At 38.2% G+C, this 15545-nt stretch overlaps 1 protein-coding gene across 1 annotated transcript in view; it reads left to right on the top strand.

Moving 5' to 3' along the window:
• Positions 1-6631: 6631 nt before the first annotated feature.
• The window catches only part of LOC107291014 (collagen alpha-1(I) chain), a 59972-nt gene continuing 51058 nt past the window's right edge, over positions 6632-15545 (top strand). Inside the window, exons 1-7 of the mRNA XM_015819962.1 lie at positions 6632-6805; positions 9629-9666; positions 9765-9800; positions 11032-11124; positions 11215-11289; positions 12341-12385; positions 13373-13426. Coding sequence (XP_015675448.1) covers positions 6724-6805; positions 9629-9666; positions 9765-9800; positions 11032-11124; positions 11215-11289; positions 12341-12385; positions 13373-13426 — 423 coding nt within the window. The 5' untranslated portion in view covers positions 6632-6723. The remainder of the gene's footprint in view (positions 6806-9628; positions 9667-9764; positions 9801-11031; positions 11125-11214; positions 11290-12340; positions 12386-13372; positions 13427-15545) is intronic.

The following is a 15545-nucleotide window of genomic DNA, read 5'->3' as shown; positions in this document are numbered from 1 at the left end:
GAACGTAGCCATCTTTTTCAGTTTTTTGTATCTCTACACCAAGATAGTTTGTATTTCACCCAGACTTTTCAATTCAAACTTTTTCTCCAATTGATTAGCAAATTCCTTCACATGTGCCAGATCCTTTGCAATGAAGCAAAGATCATCCACAAATGCTAATAATTGGCAATCCCCACCATGGAACCTTGCAGTATATATGCAACCATCAGCCTTACAACTCTTGAACCCAAGACCTTTCAGTGCCACATCTAAACAGATGTTCCAGTTTCTGGCTGATTGCTTCAGCCCATAAATGGCCTTGTTCAGTTTATACACAGTGCCAGGCTTTTTACTTTCATACCCTGGTGCTTGAACCATGTAAATTTCTTCCTCCAACTCTGCATTGAGGAATGCTGTGGTTATATGAAAGTGCCAAATTTTATGCCCACGTGCCATTGCCAATGCTAGTGCCAACCTTATAGTTTCACTTTTTACCGTTGGTGCAAATACCTCATCATAGTGCACATTTTTCTTCTGCAAAAACCCCTGTGCCACTAATCTTGCCTTATATTGGACTTCATTGTTGGGTAACACTTTCTTTTTGTATACCCATTTACATCCTACAGCTTTGTAACCTTGTGGCAAAGTCATAGAGGTGAACACTTTATGTTCATCCATGGATTTCATTTCTTTGTCCATGGCCTCTTTCCACTTCACTTGCTCCACTTTGGGTAGTGCCAATACTTCCTGATAGTTTCTTGGCTCATACCACACATTACACACCTTTACTTTCCCAGCAGAATACCTGTCAGGTGGAATCCCCTTGTTCCATCACTCTGACCTGCGTGGCATTGACTGCTCTTGACTGTCAACTCTTTCCTGCTTCACATCAGAGTCACCATCTTCTTCTGACTCCTTTTCTTGCTCTTTTTCAGCTTCTCCTTCCTGAACACCGACACCGCCATTAAGTGAGTCACCGTCACTGAGTCACCATCACTAAGTGGATCATCCCCAGAATTGGCATCAATTCTGTCCCAATTCTTCTCTGCAAAGCTAGCAGATCTGGAAATTACTATACTTCTGCTCCCATCACTAAAGCGATAGCTCTTTGAGCCAGGCTCATAGCCCACAAATCTGAGCTTTCTAACCTTTTGTTGCCCTTTTCTTCTAATTGCCTTTGGAATATGCACCCATGCATTGCTTCCAAACACCCTTAAATTTGCTAGAGATGGCTTTCTCCCATATAGCACAGCATATGGAGTATTATTTATAGAGGAACTACACAGCCTATTGACCAAATAATTAGCAGTCAACATGGCTTCGCCCCAATATGACCTGCTCAGACCAGAATCCTCCAGCAGTGAATCTTTTATGGTCTGCAAGACTCCATTCCGTCTTTCAGCCATGCCATTCTCAGCTGCTGTGTACGGATTTGTGCGTCTATGTCTTATTCTTAGCTGCCCCAACCACTGTTGAAAACTTGCTGACATGAATTCTGAACCCGTCAGTTTGCAGCTGGCATACCTGTTGCCTATATCTTCTTTCTGCGAAGCTCACCCATTGCTTGAACTTCTGCAGTACCTCTGTTTTGCTCTTAAGCAAATAACAGAAACCAAATCTGCTGAAATCATCTACAATGACAAGCGCATACCTTACTCCTCCCAAGCTCGCTTGCATTGGTCCTACTAAATCTGCATGTACCAGCTCTAGAACCCTTATTGTCTGCCTTGTGCTCTTCTTGCTCACTGGGAACACCTTGGATTTCGATGATTTACATACTGCACAGTCTAAGTATGCCTTACACCCTTTTAAGGTTCATCCCTCTGCAAACTCTGGCATCCTATGTAACACTCTGAAGCTGGCATGGCCAAGCTTTCTGTGCAAGAGATGAATGCATGAATCATGCTGTGCCACATTACCAAATGTTTGGGCACATTTAACCTTTTGTGTCTGCAACAAATAAAGATTATCCTGTTTTATGCCCTGTGCACATACATTCCCATTTCTTTTTATGAGACATTTCCCATTTACAAATGTGGTCTCAAACCCTTGTTTGTCAAGACTGGAGACACTCAGTAAATTATGCTCCATTTCAGGTACACATAATACATTATTAAACCTTTCCTCCAGACATGGAATCAGCACACTGCCTTTTCCCATGACTTTTGCCTTCTGGCCATTTGCTAAGGCCACTGCATCTCCTCCAGTTGAATCCAATCTGGAAAACAACTTAGAATTATTAACAATTGTTTGACTAGCCCCACTTCTATTAACCATTTCTCTCTGCTATTACAATAGCTAACTTTTGCAACAGCAGCTTGTCCATTTGCTGTTGTTCTTCCTTGTAAACAGTTTTTCTTGAAATGAGTTTCAGCCCCACAGATGAAGCATGTCTTTTTCTCCTGTTCTTTCTTCTTGGTAATTCTCTGCTGAGATGTAATCCAATCTCTGCAGACAGTCGGTCTGCTGCTCTGCTCTCTCTGCTCCTTGGACCCCTACCTCAGGAATTTCTCCTCGTGGCTTTTTCTAAAATGGTGTTTCTGTTCTTCAGAAATCAAACAGGCTTTAAGTCCTTCCATACTTAATTCCTGTTCTGATCTGCATTCAAAAACAGCTGAAACGATGGCCCATGTTTCATCAAGACTATTTAAGACCAGCAGTACCTTCTGAAATTCAGGAATCTGCATTCCTCGCTGTTCTAATTCAACAAACAGTTTCTGCATGTGGAGCAAATGCTCTTCTATGCTCTCTTGTGGCAGCAGCCGGGCTCTGTACAATTGCCTCGATAATTGCACTATATTGCATGCTGACTCACTCACATGCACACTTTTCAACTTCAGCCAAACTTCTTTTGTAGTTTTTAAGTCAGCTACATTTAAGAATTGTTCATCTTCCACACTTAAGATGATGTAAGCCAGTGCCTTATCATGCCTCCATTGATCTGCAGCTGCTAACTGCCCCTGGGGTGGATTAATCACAATATCCTACAGCTCCTTAGCCTTCAGGAAGCATTCCATTTTTGCAGCCCAAATAAGATAATTCTTTTGTCCCAATCGAGGCAGAGAGCTCTCCTTTAAATCAGCCATCCTTCAAGCCTTCAGCTTAGTCTTTGCCTTTTTCTTTCTTAATTTAACTCAGACAGTCCTTCAGCTTAATTACAGCTCTGTGTTGAGCCTCAATCTTTTTCTTCAGTCTGAACTGTGTGCAAGGGCTGGCTGGGATCTGGGCCCATAACCTGTTAGAGTTTTACAGCTTTCCAGCGCAAAAATAAGCCCAAAAAATAAGCACACATTCAAAATGAGCAGGAGGCATAGTTTAGAAAAACTTTATCTATAAAATATATATAAACATGATGCATACAGTTTCATTCAGTTCTTGGGAACATCAACAACTAACTCAGGAGATCAGAACACAAGGAGAGACTAAGACACGCCCAGACCTAGTCTGGATCACATGCCTCACACAGCCAATCCTGTTTCTCAATCAAAAACAGTTCTCATTGGCTGGTTTGTTGCTATGTCTATTCCAGTTCATAAATTCTTACACACTGACAGACCTGTTCTCAAAGCAGGCCCATTTCATCACCTGTACCAGTCTCCCCTCAGCCCAGAAGCTAGCGAAGATGTTTTTGCAGCACATCTATTGACTACATGGTGCTCCTAGGCGGATCATCTCAGACCGTGGGGTCCAGTTCACCACTAAGTTCTGGAGGGAGTTTGTGAGGATGATTGAATCCTCCCAGGGGCTCAGCTCTGCTTTTCATCCAAATACGAATGGATCTGCAGAACAAGCCAATTCCATAGTGGAACAGTACCTGTGTTGCTACATAAACTATCAACAGACAATCTGGTCAGAGTTCTTGCCATTTGCATAATTCTGTATAGAGAAACAAAACAGATATGCATATACCATTCCTATATGTACTGTAGGAAGTCAGCAACCCCCCCCCCCCCGAGAATGAAATATTTTGGGGAATATTAAAAGAGGCAGGATAGAATATTTCCCCTAAAGGAGAAATGGAGAAAAAAATCTTAATAAAGGCAGAAACAGCCCCAGTCTCCCTTCCTCAGGCAGAAACCTGAGGAGGCCAATATTTAGAAATGGAGATTTTGTAATCCATTCAGAAAGACTGAGGCCACACTATTCATAAGCAAAATGCCTTCAGCCACAGCTCCCACAGAAGGCTGGCAAAAGCTTTGGGACAGAAACATCAAACTTACTAAAGCAGCCTCGTACAAAGAAAATTTATATAAAATGTTTTATAGATGGCATATGACACTAGTTAAACTAGTGAAAATGTTTAAAAATGTATTGAATAATTGTTGGAAATGTAAACAAAAACCAGGTACCTACTATCATATCTGGTGGGTATGTCCTAGCACAAAGAAATTTTGGTTTAAGATTCATATTTGGCTGGAAAAGATGACTAAAATACAGATAGAATTTAAGCCAGAACTGTTTTTGTTAGGAATACTAGGACTTAATTATGGAAAAGAGAATGAATATTTAATATTACATGTATTGACAGCTGCGAGAATAGTATTTGCCCAATTCTGGAAAAATGAAAATTTACCAATTTACCATCATAATCACAAAAATTTTAGAATGTGCAGAAATAGATAGATTAACTTTAGAGATTAAAGAAAAAGAAGACTCCGTTTATTTTAAAACATGGGAAATTTTTTATCAATGGTTAGTAATACGATCTAGTGAGAAAGGATTGTGAAATTTAATAGGATGAATGATATTTACTGATTAATCATTATTTGCATGATTACTGTTATTCCTAGTGATTATAGCTATTTACCATTACATTAATTATGTTATTTAATATCTGTATCCGGACGATAGTCTGCTTGCTAAAGCGTAGAATTATTGTTGGGGTACCCCCATTATTGTATTTACCCTTACCCTAACCCCATTCCTGAACCCTACCTAATACCCATACTGATCCCATCCCTTCCTTATCCTTGTAAAATCTAATAAAATATTTTTTTTTAAAAAAGAAGGCTGGAGCTGATGGGATTAGAACAAAGACTCCTAAATTCTACATTCCCCACCCAGCTCCAAGGACAGGACATGACCTCCAAGCCACAATGGGAGTCAGGCGACAATAATTAGAATATCAAAAGGGCACACTCAAGCACAGGTCAAAGTACATTTCACAACAGGCATCTCAAACACAAAGCCCCAAAGAATGTATAAAAACCCACCTACTCTCAACTCCATTTTGTCAGTTGTCCCAGAACTGCATGCTGTTGCTGGTTCTGATCATCAATAAACAAGAACCTTCTTTCCTAAGCAGTCAGCCTCCATTTTTTTATTCCCAGCTTGGAACTGGACCTAATTTTTCTTTCAACAGTACATAGATGTGATATTTAGAGGCTAAAGAACCAGAATACAATACAGAAATGTTTCAGCTGAATGCATTGATGTGAATGAAAGTTCCAATCAAAATGTTCTTATTATCACAATCTTTCCCAGGTTTAAATCTTAATTAATTCTTTTTAATACCATCAAAAATTCTATGGAATTTTCAAGACAATACACTGAAGATCAGGTTCAGAAGTTTCCGATGCAATTAGTAAAAAATAGACATAGCTGGACTGTAAGCCTTGAGTGTGGAACAATTCACATATGCAGTTCCCATGAATAGGAATAAAGGAGAGGATAGGGAACCATTGGAGGGTAAAAGAACTCAATACACATATTGAGTCCTTAACCATAGAAGAAGCTGCTGAAGCACAGGAATATCTCATGCCTTTGCCCTTCTACTTTTCTTTTTTTATTATTAATTTTGAAATCTCTCCCCATTTCTTTAGTATGTTTTCCAAGGGATAGAAACTTCAGTGGGACATTTTACTCACACTCTTTCTTTCATAGTTCCTACAATTATACCTATTTTAAATTAAATAAGTTATTCAAACATTTTGAGAAGGAGAGAGAAATGAGGGAAGGGAGAACATTCACCCATACTTAAATGGAAGCATAGCAAAAAATAAATGGATATTTAATGACAGCTCCTGTGATCTCTAAAAGGTCGCTTTGTTCATATTGAGAAAGAAATGCATGCTTTGCTCTATATCACCCTCTGGTGCCCCACCTTCACAGATACTTTATTAGATCATGCAGGAGTTCCAAATTCCAGCATAAAATTTTCTGTAACTGCATGCCCTTGGATATTCAATTTTTGCAACATTCTTCCTCCAAACCTTCCTGTGGCTCCTACTTTCCCAAGGAACCCACTTTCCTTTTCCCTTCCTTTTTCCCATGTTCATTCCCTCAGTTCATACCCCTTCTAGTGCTCCCTCTTCTTGAAAAGTGCACTGCCAAGTAAGAAGTTTCACTAGTTTGGAGACTAACATGGTCCATTCTTTTGAGAGTAGATAGAAAGGGGCTTGACTTTGCTTCTCAACTTTTGGGAGTGGGTCCATGTGTGTGTGTGTGTGTGTGTGTGTGTGTGTGTCTGTCTGTCTGTCTGTCTGTCTGTCTGACAATGCATTTTCTGATTGGCTAAGGGGCTGGCCCAATATCCCCCCCCCTTCAACACTCAGGAACAAGGGAAGAAGGGATCCACCTCTAGGACACTGGACCATATAAAAAGGGAACCTAAATCTTGACAGAGTCAGTAGGAAGTTTCTGCTGGGGCCTGGAGTGGAATTAGATAAATCAGACCGTCCCTGTATGACTGGACACTAAAGCAGAACCAAGGATACAAAGAGTCTTCATGTCTAATATTTAGACATGTTCAGCTTTGTGGATTCCCGGTTACTGCTTTTGATAGCAGCAACTGTTCTACTCACCAAAGGCAAAGATGAAGAAGTCGGTATGTACAGTCCTTTATTTTCTTTCACTCTCTGTATATATTAAGTGAAAGATTTTATCATATCCTGAGAAGGGAGTGCATTTTCCTCTTATTCTTTAATTGTTTTGTGTTGAACATAAAACTGTCCCCCCCTTCCCCCCAAATAATTTAAACTTAGCAAATGCAGAGCAAGAGTCAACCCTTCCTACAAAATAGGGCACCAAGCCTGGGGTGGCAAAGCAAGGAGAGATGTTAGCATTTTGTCATCTTTTATGCTGTAATTGTAATTCCTGTTGTATGTGCTAAAATTTGAAAGGTAGAGAAATACATCTAGGCAAAGAAAATACATGTGATATTAAATTCTGAGAGTGCTGTTGTTATTATTATTAAGAGGAAAAGGTCAGTGCATCTTGACCTTCCTGAAGCTTTTAAGGTTGTCCTGAATGCAGAGAAAGAACTTTGGAAGGCTGAAAAGTAAAATCTTTACTCCACCTGACTTCTTTTATATCCATGGTAGTGTAGCATTTAGTGGAGAACATGAACCACTCCTAAAAGCAAACTTAAGCAGCTGTGGATAGCCTTGGGCATTGTTTTCTTTGGTCTCCCTGTTTCTCTCTTTTCTTTGCCTCTGGGAAAACAAGTTGGACCAATTAGAAACTTTGTGCTATCTTGCCAAGTTCAGTAAAGCAGAGGTTGGGAGTGGGAGTGAGAGGGAGCTGTTTTGGGGGAGGGACAGGAAAGGGGTATTCAGCAAATGTTGGAAAAGTCATTGGAAAGTTCTTAGAAAGCTAAGGCACATAGATTGTGAGGCAGAGGAAGTACAGCAAGTAAGCCTCTTGTACTGCCTTGCTGAAGAAGCCTGCAAAAGCCATCACAAAAATATTTTTTTTTGGGGGGGGAGCTTCAAGATGATTCATAAGGAAAATGTTTTGGCAATCTATAAAGCACAAAAGTCTAGACATCATTTCATAGACAAAGCCTTTTGGATGGCAAAGGGTTCAGAGGGACTTACTGCCTCTGGTCAACAATATCCAGTGGTGACATCTAGTGGCCATGAAGAAATTCCTTTTGTCTTTTGGCTACCAAGGCATTCTGAGGTAGCCTTCCAACAGGGTTATTGGGGTGGCCTTGAAAGGAATCAACACCAATCAGACTCTTTCTGGAATCAAGGATTAAATATGCCTGTTGAACACCACCCTTGCCCACTTCAGAAGGAAAGAAAATTGATATACCAGCATTGGTGACTTGTCTGATCTCAAATTGTAGATATTTTCCTGCCATCTTGTGGATAATTTGCGCTTTTATTGCAATGTTCAGGGAAATTTCATTTTCCTAAATCTCTATGGATCTTTTTCTCCTCCTGTTTTTTTTTTTTTAATTTCCCAGAAACTACTTACTTTCCTCTTGTTATTTCCCATCTACTGCTGCAAAGTAAAATATCTTTCTGATTTGGGGAGTTTAGCGTTGAAACTATACACTACTTTGAAAGGAAGTATTCAGTTTTAAAAGCACCTTGCTTTGTATCAAGAGTTATAATTATAGTGTTTTTTTTATTCTTTTTGAAATGAAATGCATTAGAAAAATCCTTTATTTTGCTTTTCTCCTTTGATTGCTCCTCTCGGCCTGACTAGGTCTACTCTGTTTAACATCAGAGAGCTTACAAAATATTTCATCTAAGTTCTGAGATCATCACACCTCTCCTGTGGAGATTGCTTTGCATGGCTCACACATTCCATGCCTCCTTCCCTGAATTCCTTTGCACATGATTCAATTTCACAAAAGCACATACTATTGATAAACAATTTCTTCCCATTCATGAATCCTCTTTCCATTTGGAACCCATTTTTGTTTCTCTCTCTCTGCCTCCTATCTCTTTTTTCAAAAGGTTATTAATCTAATGGAAAATCATTGTTCTTACCCAAGTCCACTTTCTGATCTCTTTCCATCTCAATTTACAGGTAGTCTTTGACTTACAACAGTTTGTTTAGTGACTGTTCAAAGTTACAATGGCACTGAAAAAAAGTGACTTATGACTGTTTTTCACACTTACAACCTTTGAAGCAGCCGCATGATCGCATGATCAAAATTCAGATGCATGGCAACTGATGCATATTTATGATGATTGCAGTGTCCCGGGGTCATGTGATCATCATTTGTGACCTTCTGACAAGCAAAGACAATGGGGAAGCCAGATTCATTTAACAACCTTGTTACTTACTTAACAACTGCAGTGATTCATTTAACAACTGTGGCAAGAAAAGTCATAAAATGAGGCAAAACTCACTTAACAAATGTCTCACTGAACAACAGAAATTTGGGGCTCAATTGTGGTTGTAAGTTGAGGACTACCTGTATTCATTTGGATTTAATATAAATATTTATGAAAATCATTTGCGGGCAGGGAGAAAGCTGGCAAGATAAATAATATCTATAGAGCTAGGCAAGATTTTAGGAGAGTGAAGCCTGGAGAAGATGTTTTCAGGCTACAATATCAAAGCATTATTGCATAGCAAAATAGCATATCATGGAAAGGAAATTGGGTAGTGCTGTATTTTTCTGAAATGTGGGTAATTTGAAATCTGGTTGGCATTAATAATCACATATAGCCTTTTCTAATTAGGCCAATAATGATAGAAGTGTCAATGTTCTATTATCTTCTGAAATTAACTAGATTCATCCAGCAGAAGACTGTGAATCTGATAAGCATGTTTAGCCCATAAACGTAATTAAACTAAAACAAACTCATGTTGGGCAGGAGAAATTTTGAAGCTTAAGAAAAACAATTAAACTATTTGGATGTCACAATTTCTGGTTCTTAATACTCTCTTACATTTTGTATTCAAGACTCCCTTCCTGTTTACCCAGAAGTCACTGGTGTAGAGGTAAATTATATTTTTGCAATCTAAACTTCAATTTTTTAGCTATGTCATTTTTATTATTCATTGAATAATAAAAGTTTATTTTTTATTTTACTTGACAGGATCCTAAAGGAGAAACAGGCCCCAGAGGAGATAGGGTAGGTATCTATAAGTTTGGCTAATTGTAGTACAGATTTAAAGATAAAAATATAAAAGCCATGTTCAGAAGTATGACAAAACATTTTGTAATATTGTGAATTAATATGGGAGATACTTTTTGATAATCTAGACTATAATTGCTCATACACACTTGCTATATTTTTATGATTTATATCACAAACAAACACCTATTCTGCCCATAAAATATTCAAAGTGATACTAATGTATGGCTATATCCTCATCCAATGGGAAGCATATTCCAATTTCAGTGACTTGCTGTAACTTTCTAAAATAAAAATAAGATAAAATAGCACCTAAATTAAAACTACATGCCAGTCTTAATATTTAACTTATGATTTTTTTAAAAAAAGATACATGATCCCTTCATCAGGGATCCACAATTACTTAATATTTTAAAAACGTCCCCATTCTACTTTTAGTCCTGTCAAGCGCTGGAAATCTGAAGTCCAGGCAGTTCAAATGAATATAAAGGTTTATTGCAAGCTCATGCTCTCTACAAAAATCTGAAGTACTGATGGTCAAAGCAAACTGAGTCAACAGAATTCAAGGTGGACTGGACTTAGATCTCTTGTGAGCGCGAAGGGACTCAAGACTGATGATGCGTTTGACCCCTCCCTTGGCCTCAGCCTGGTCAAATCCTACAAGTTCTTTTTTTTTAATGTTTGTGAGAAATGTTAAAGTCATGATAGCAGTGTTCCAATATTTGAAAGGCTGTCACAGAGAGGAGGGGGTCAACCTATTTTCCAAAGCACCTGAAGGTGAGACAAGGAATAATGGATGGAAACTGATCAAGAAGAGATTCAACCTGGAAATAAGGAGAAATTTCCTGACAGAACAATCAACCAATGGAACAGACTGCCTTCAGATGTTGTTGGTGCTTCATCACTGGAGGCTTTCAAGAAGAGACTGGACTGCCACCTGTCAGAAATGGTGTAGGGACTCCTGCTTGGGCCGGGGGTTGTACTAGATAACCCACAAGGTCCCTTCCAACAATTCTATTCTATTCTATTCTATTCTATTCTATTCTATTCTATTCTATTCTATTCTATTCTATTCTATTCTATTCTATTCTATTCTTCTATTCTATTCTATCCCCCATCCAAATTTTGCAGAGTTGTAGGGAATTTTCAACAAGTTCTGATCTTGCCCATGGATCAGAATATACTTTCATAATAGTAATATCTGACTTCTTACTATCTTTATTTTCAGGGACTTCCAGGCCCCCCTGGCAAAGATGGCATCCCTGGACAACCTGGTCTCCCTGGACCTCCAGGCCCCCCTGGTCCCCCTGGCCTTGGTGGAGTAAGCAGCATTAACTTGGTTATTCCATCTAGTTATGTGGCATTCTTGTTTAAGTACCTGCTGACATGTCCTCTTTTCACTCTTTGCTAGAACTTTGCACCTCAGATGTCTTACGGTTATGATGAAAAATCTGGTGGTGCTGGTCTTGCTGTTCCTGGCCCAATGGTAAGTGCTGGTGTTCTTGAGGATTTGGAGAAAATGCTAGTTGAAGGGGAAGGGATTGCTGAGGAGGAGGAGGAGGAGGAAAAACACTGAAACCTGATAACAGATGTATACTTTAAGTTATATGATGTAAATGAGTTGACCCTTCTTTGTTCAATTATTATTAAGACCAGAAGGTGAATCTATGGAGATATAGATGCAGGTGTCATCAGAAGATTTCAGTGAAGAAGCAAAGGTTCACCTGTGGGATTTATTTTGTAGGAAAAAGTACTGCAGAAAAGCAGTAGAATTAAACAGGAAATTCAAGTAATGAGTTTTCACTTGTTTAATTAAGGCCCATAATGATAGTATGTGTAATTTATAATAAAACTTTATAGAACTAATGGAGCCACTTTAGTTATAAAAAGCAGGTCATTGCAATCAATGGGATTTCAGACCATAATGTTACAATGGCTTCATAAAGTTTATAATTACAGTGTCTTAATTGAATGGAGAATTGCAGTTAAGGAGAATAGCTTGAATTTAAGCTACTTGTTTGTAATAAAGTAGTTGGAACAATCATAGCTTAAATTCATCCTTCAATATGGTTTTAAGTGAAGCAGAAATGTACAGCCTACTTTTAGCTTCTGAAAAGAAGAAAATCAATCAGATGTTTTGCTCAAGAGGGAGTAATCCATTTTGCCTTATGTTTCACATTAAGCAAAACTGATGGCAACTCACCCATCCCTAGAGAGATTGCAAATTACATTTGACAGTTAACATAGTGATGATAAAAATGCATTTTTGAAAATCAATCTAGAAATTGAAGCTGGGCCATGAGGTATGAAAAGATCATTTAGAAAAGTCTCAAGAAAGGGAATTTAGGAAATGATATACAAAGAAGGCCAGACTTACTTAATAGAACAGATCTACAATAATGAAGGCTTCAAAATGATCATACAAGATCAGGGCAATATGATTATATAGACTTCAAGAACATACATATCCACTGAGGTGAAGGAGAAATTGTACCAATTCAATTAATCCTGACTATTTATTTCCTGGTGATGTTTAGGGTCCAGCTGGTCCCCGTGGCCTTCCTGGCCCCCCTGGTGCTCCTGTAAGTATTTTCTGTCTTCTTAAGTATGAACTTTCTATAACAATGACATGTGAATTTGGTACTACATTCAAGGGGAACATTTCAAAATCTTTTTATTCCTTTCTTTCATTGTAAAGAGCAGAGGCCTTGTAAAAGTGAGAATCATGATGTTGCAGAAAAAAGAATTTTATACTCTGCTCAGTTATTAATGAATATCAGCCACACTTATTCAAAATTAATACAAAACTGCTTAATTTGTGTAGTTTGCAGAATCCCACACAGAACTGGAGGATTTTTTTAGTGCAGAGGTGTTAGTAGCAAATGTTTGTGGAAGGCCTGTTATTCACAAACCTTGCAGACAAACCAGAGAGTTGAAAACAAAGAAAGAAGACAAATTATATTTCAATATTTCATTTCCCTTTGTGATATTGGAGATGCTACCTTCCTTGTAAAATTTTAAACTTAGGAACCCACAATATAAATTCATTCACAGAAACAAAGATGAGACATCATTTGCTATGCAGAACTTGGTTATTGTAGATAAATAAACAAGATCAAGACTTTCTTAAATCAATTCCTTCTACTACTAAACCTAACCCAAGTATGATAGGAATATTTAATTCCTCTTTGATCAGCTCTGCATTTTCTCAGAAACATCAAATTTTGCTTCTTTTTATTTGCTGCACAGTCAACCATTCAGCCACAGTGATCTTGGGTCACCATATCCCTAACAAATTTGCAGTCTATATTAGAATATTGAAAATGGAGTGTAGAGAAATTCAGTAAATTAACAGTGTGGGAAAACAGTTGGCTTCATGGATGAAAAGAATTGTTTCATGCCAGGTAATCTGCAGAGCTAAAGATATGAAGGCCAGAGTCAAAAATAGAAATGAAAGGTCCATGGCTGAAAGTGTTTAAGGATCCTCAATAATGCAACCCAGAACAAATAAGGGTGTTATTTTGAATTGCTTTCTTTTTAACATATATGTCCCTGTTTTAAACTTCCAGGGCCCCCAAGGTTTCCAAGGTCCCCCTGGTGAGCCTGGAGAGCCTGGTTCTGCTGTAAGTATAGTTTGATGTTTGCCTTTTGTGGTGGATGGTGGAACTATTATGATTATAGTCAGCCAGAAGAGTCGTCAGTCTTTTCCTTAAAGTTGTCTTTTTTATTACCTAGAGTAGTCTTTGAACATAAACATGCTATAGTCAGGTTTCTTTTTTGTCTGTGTGAAAAAAAATAATTTATTCAAAGAAGGTTAAAATACAAAATGCCAAAATATTTTTAAAAAAAAGACAAAAGAAATTTAAAAAAAACCCAAACAAAAAAACATTAAAAAGAAAAAGTGTCTTAAAAAAAAGACTAACATATACACATAACATCCTCCCTAGTTGAATTCTGATTAAGCAATGTTAGTTTCCCACCCCTTGCAAAACAGGCCAAAATAATATTAAACTACTAAATCTACTTACAAATTGTTAGCCTGTCATCTATAACAGAGGTCCCCAACCCCCGGTCCGTGGACCAGTACCGGGCCACAGCATGCCAGCAACCAGTCCGCACAAACAAGCAAAGCCCCATCTGCAGGATGCAGGCAGCACACAAAACCACGCCCCCTCCGGTCCATGGAAAAACCTGTCTACACGTAACCGGTTCCTGGTGCCCAAAAGGTTGGGGACCTCTGATCTATAAACAATATTAATAACAAAATAGTTAATAGAAAAACAGTGGTGGGATTCAGCCAGTTCGCACCACTTTGGCAGAACCGGTAGCTAATTTTTTGTTGCCTAAGCCCAGAATGGACTTCTGGAAGCAGCATCCACACAGAGAACCAGTTGTTCACATATTTGAATCCTATCACTGTAGAAAAAGCTATAATAATGAACATATTAAAGTTTAAAAGTAACAAAAAATGTGAACAATAATAAGAAAAAGACAACATTGAAATTCCAAAACCCTCTGTTAACAAACTATTATTGAAATTAACTTGTAAAAAAATTACCATGGCTTCAATACCAGATCAAATATCCCAGATCAGGTCCCAGATCAAATATCCACATTTGTTTCTTTATACCATCTCTTATCAATTGCTGATTGATTGAATACAATAAGTCCAATCTCCAAAAACAATCTATCTTCCCCCCAAAAAAACAGATAAAATCAGTGGTGGGATTCAGCCAGTTCGCACCACTTCGGCAGAACCGGTAGCTATTTTTTTGTTGCCCAGGCCCAGAATGGACTTCTGGAAGCAGCATCCACACAGAGAACTGGTTGTTCACATATTTGAATCCCACCACTGGATAAAATTGTTCCTCAATTAGATGTATTAAGTCCATTTCCTATTCTCCTTCAAACCCCTTAAAAAAATTGCCATTTGTCCACCCAGAGAGTTCTCTGCTATTATATAAAGGCAGAGTTAAGCTTCCGGAAGGTGTATGGAGTTGGCTTTATTATTTCTGAGTCTATATTTCTTCCTGGCCAGTTTACAGCTGGGAAATCACATTTCTTCTCAATGTTCTCCACCATCTGTGTTATTTCTGTGTCTATATTTCTTCCCAATGAATCTGCTACTTTGGAAACAAGTTCTTCTTGTAGGTTTAAAGTATTTAATGTCTGTTTTTTAAAAATGTTTTGCACAGACTTTATAAGTTCATCCAACCTTTTAGAAATAAATTCAGTTAAAAATTGCATATTGCTAGCCAGACTCTGTTTTCTCCCTTGGGTGTCAGCCTCCTCCTTCTCTCTGTAATCTGATATGTTGTTGCTCAAAGCAGGGAGGAAGCAAAGAAAACAGAAGATATTTTATGACTATTTTGATCCAAAAAGTTTTTGCAGATTGATAAAATACAAATCCAAAGTCACGTGCCATGTTTCCATACAAAAAGCAGAAACTGATAAAAATAGTCCAATAAATCAAAGAAATCAAAAAAGAAAACAGAAAAAATCCAGTCAGGGTTGAAATAAATCAGCATTCAGCCAACCAAATAACCTTTAAAGATAATAACAAAAACCAAAGTTCAAAAAGTGAACCTAAAAATCCCAGGCATGCTTACGATAACGTTCTGCTGGTAGGAAGAGGTGTAAATGCCCATTGACTTTTCAGCTGTTCCCACAAGGAGCTACGATCTTCAAGATTTCCCCTCCCGAGTGGGTCCACAACTATCCAAAAGTCATCTTGGGTTATTC

The sequence above is a fragment of the Protobothrops mucrosquamatus genome, unplaced genomic scaffold (genome assembly GCF_001527695.2).
Source record: "Protobothrops mucrosquamatus isolate PMUCROS unplaced genomic scaffold, P.Mucros_1.0 scaffold1029, whole genome shotgun sequence".
Classification (NCBI taxonomy): Eukaryota; Metazoa; Chordata; class Lepidosauria; order Squamata; family Viperidae; genus Protobothrops; species Protobothrops mucrosquamatus.
Note: the sequence above shows the minus strand (reverse complement) of the source record. Positions and strands in the feature narration are given on the sequence as shown.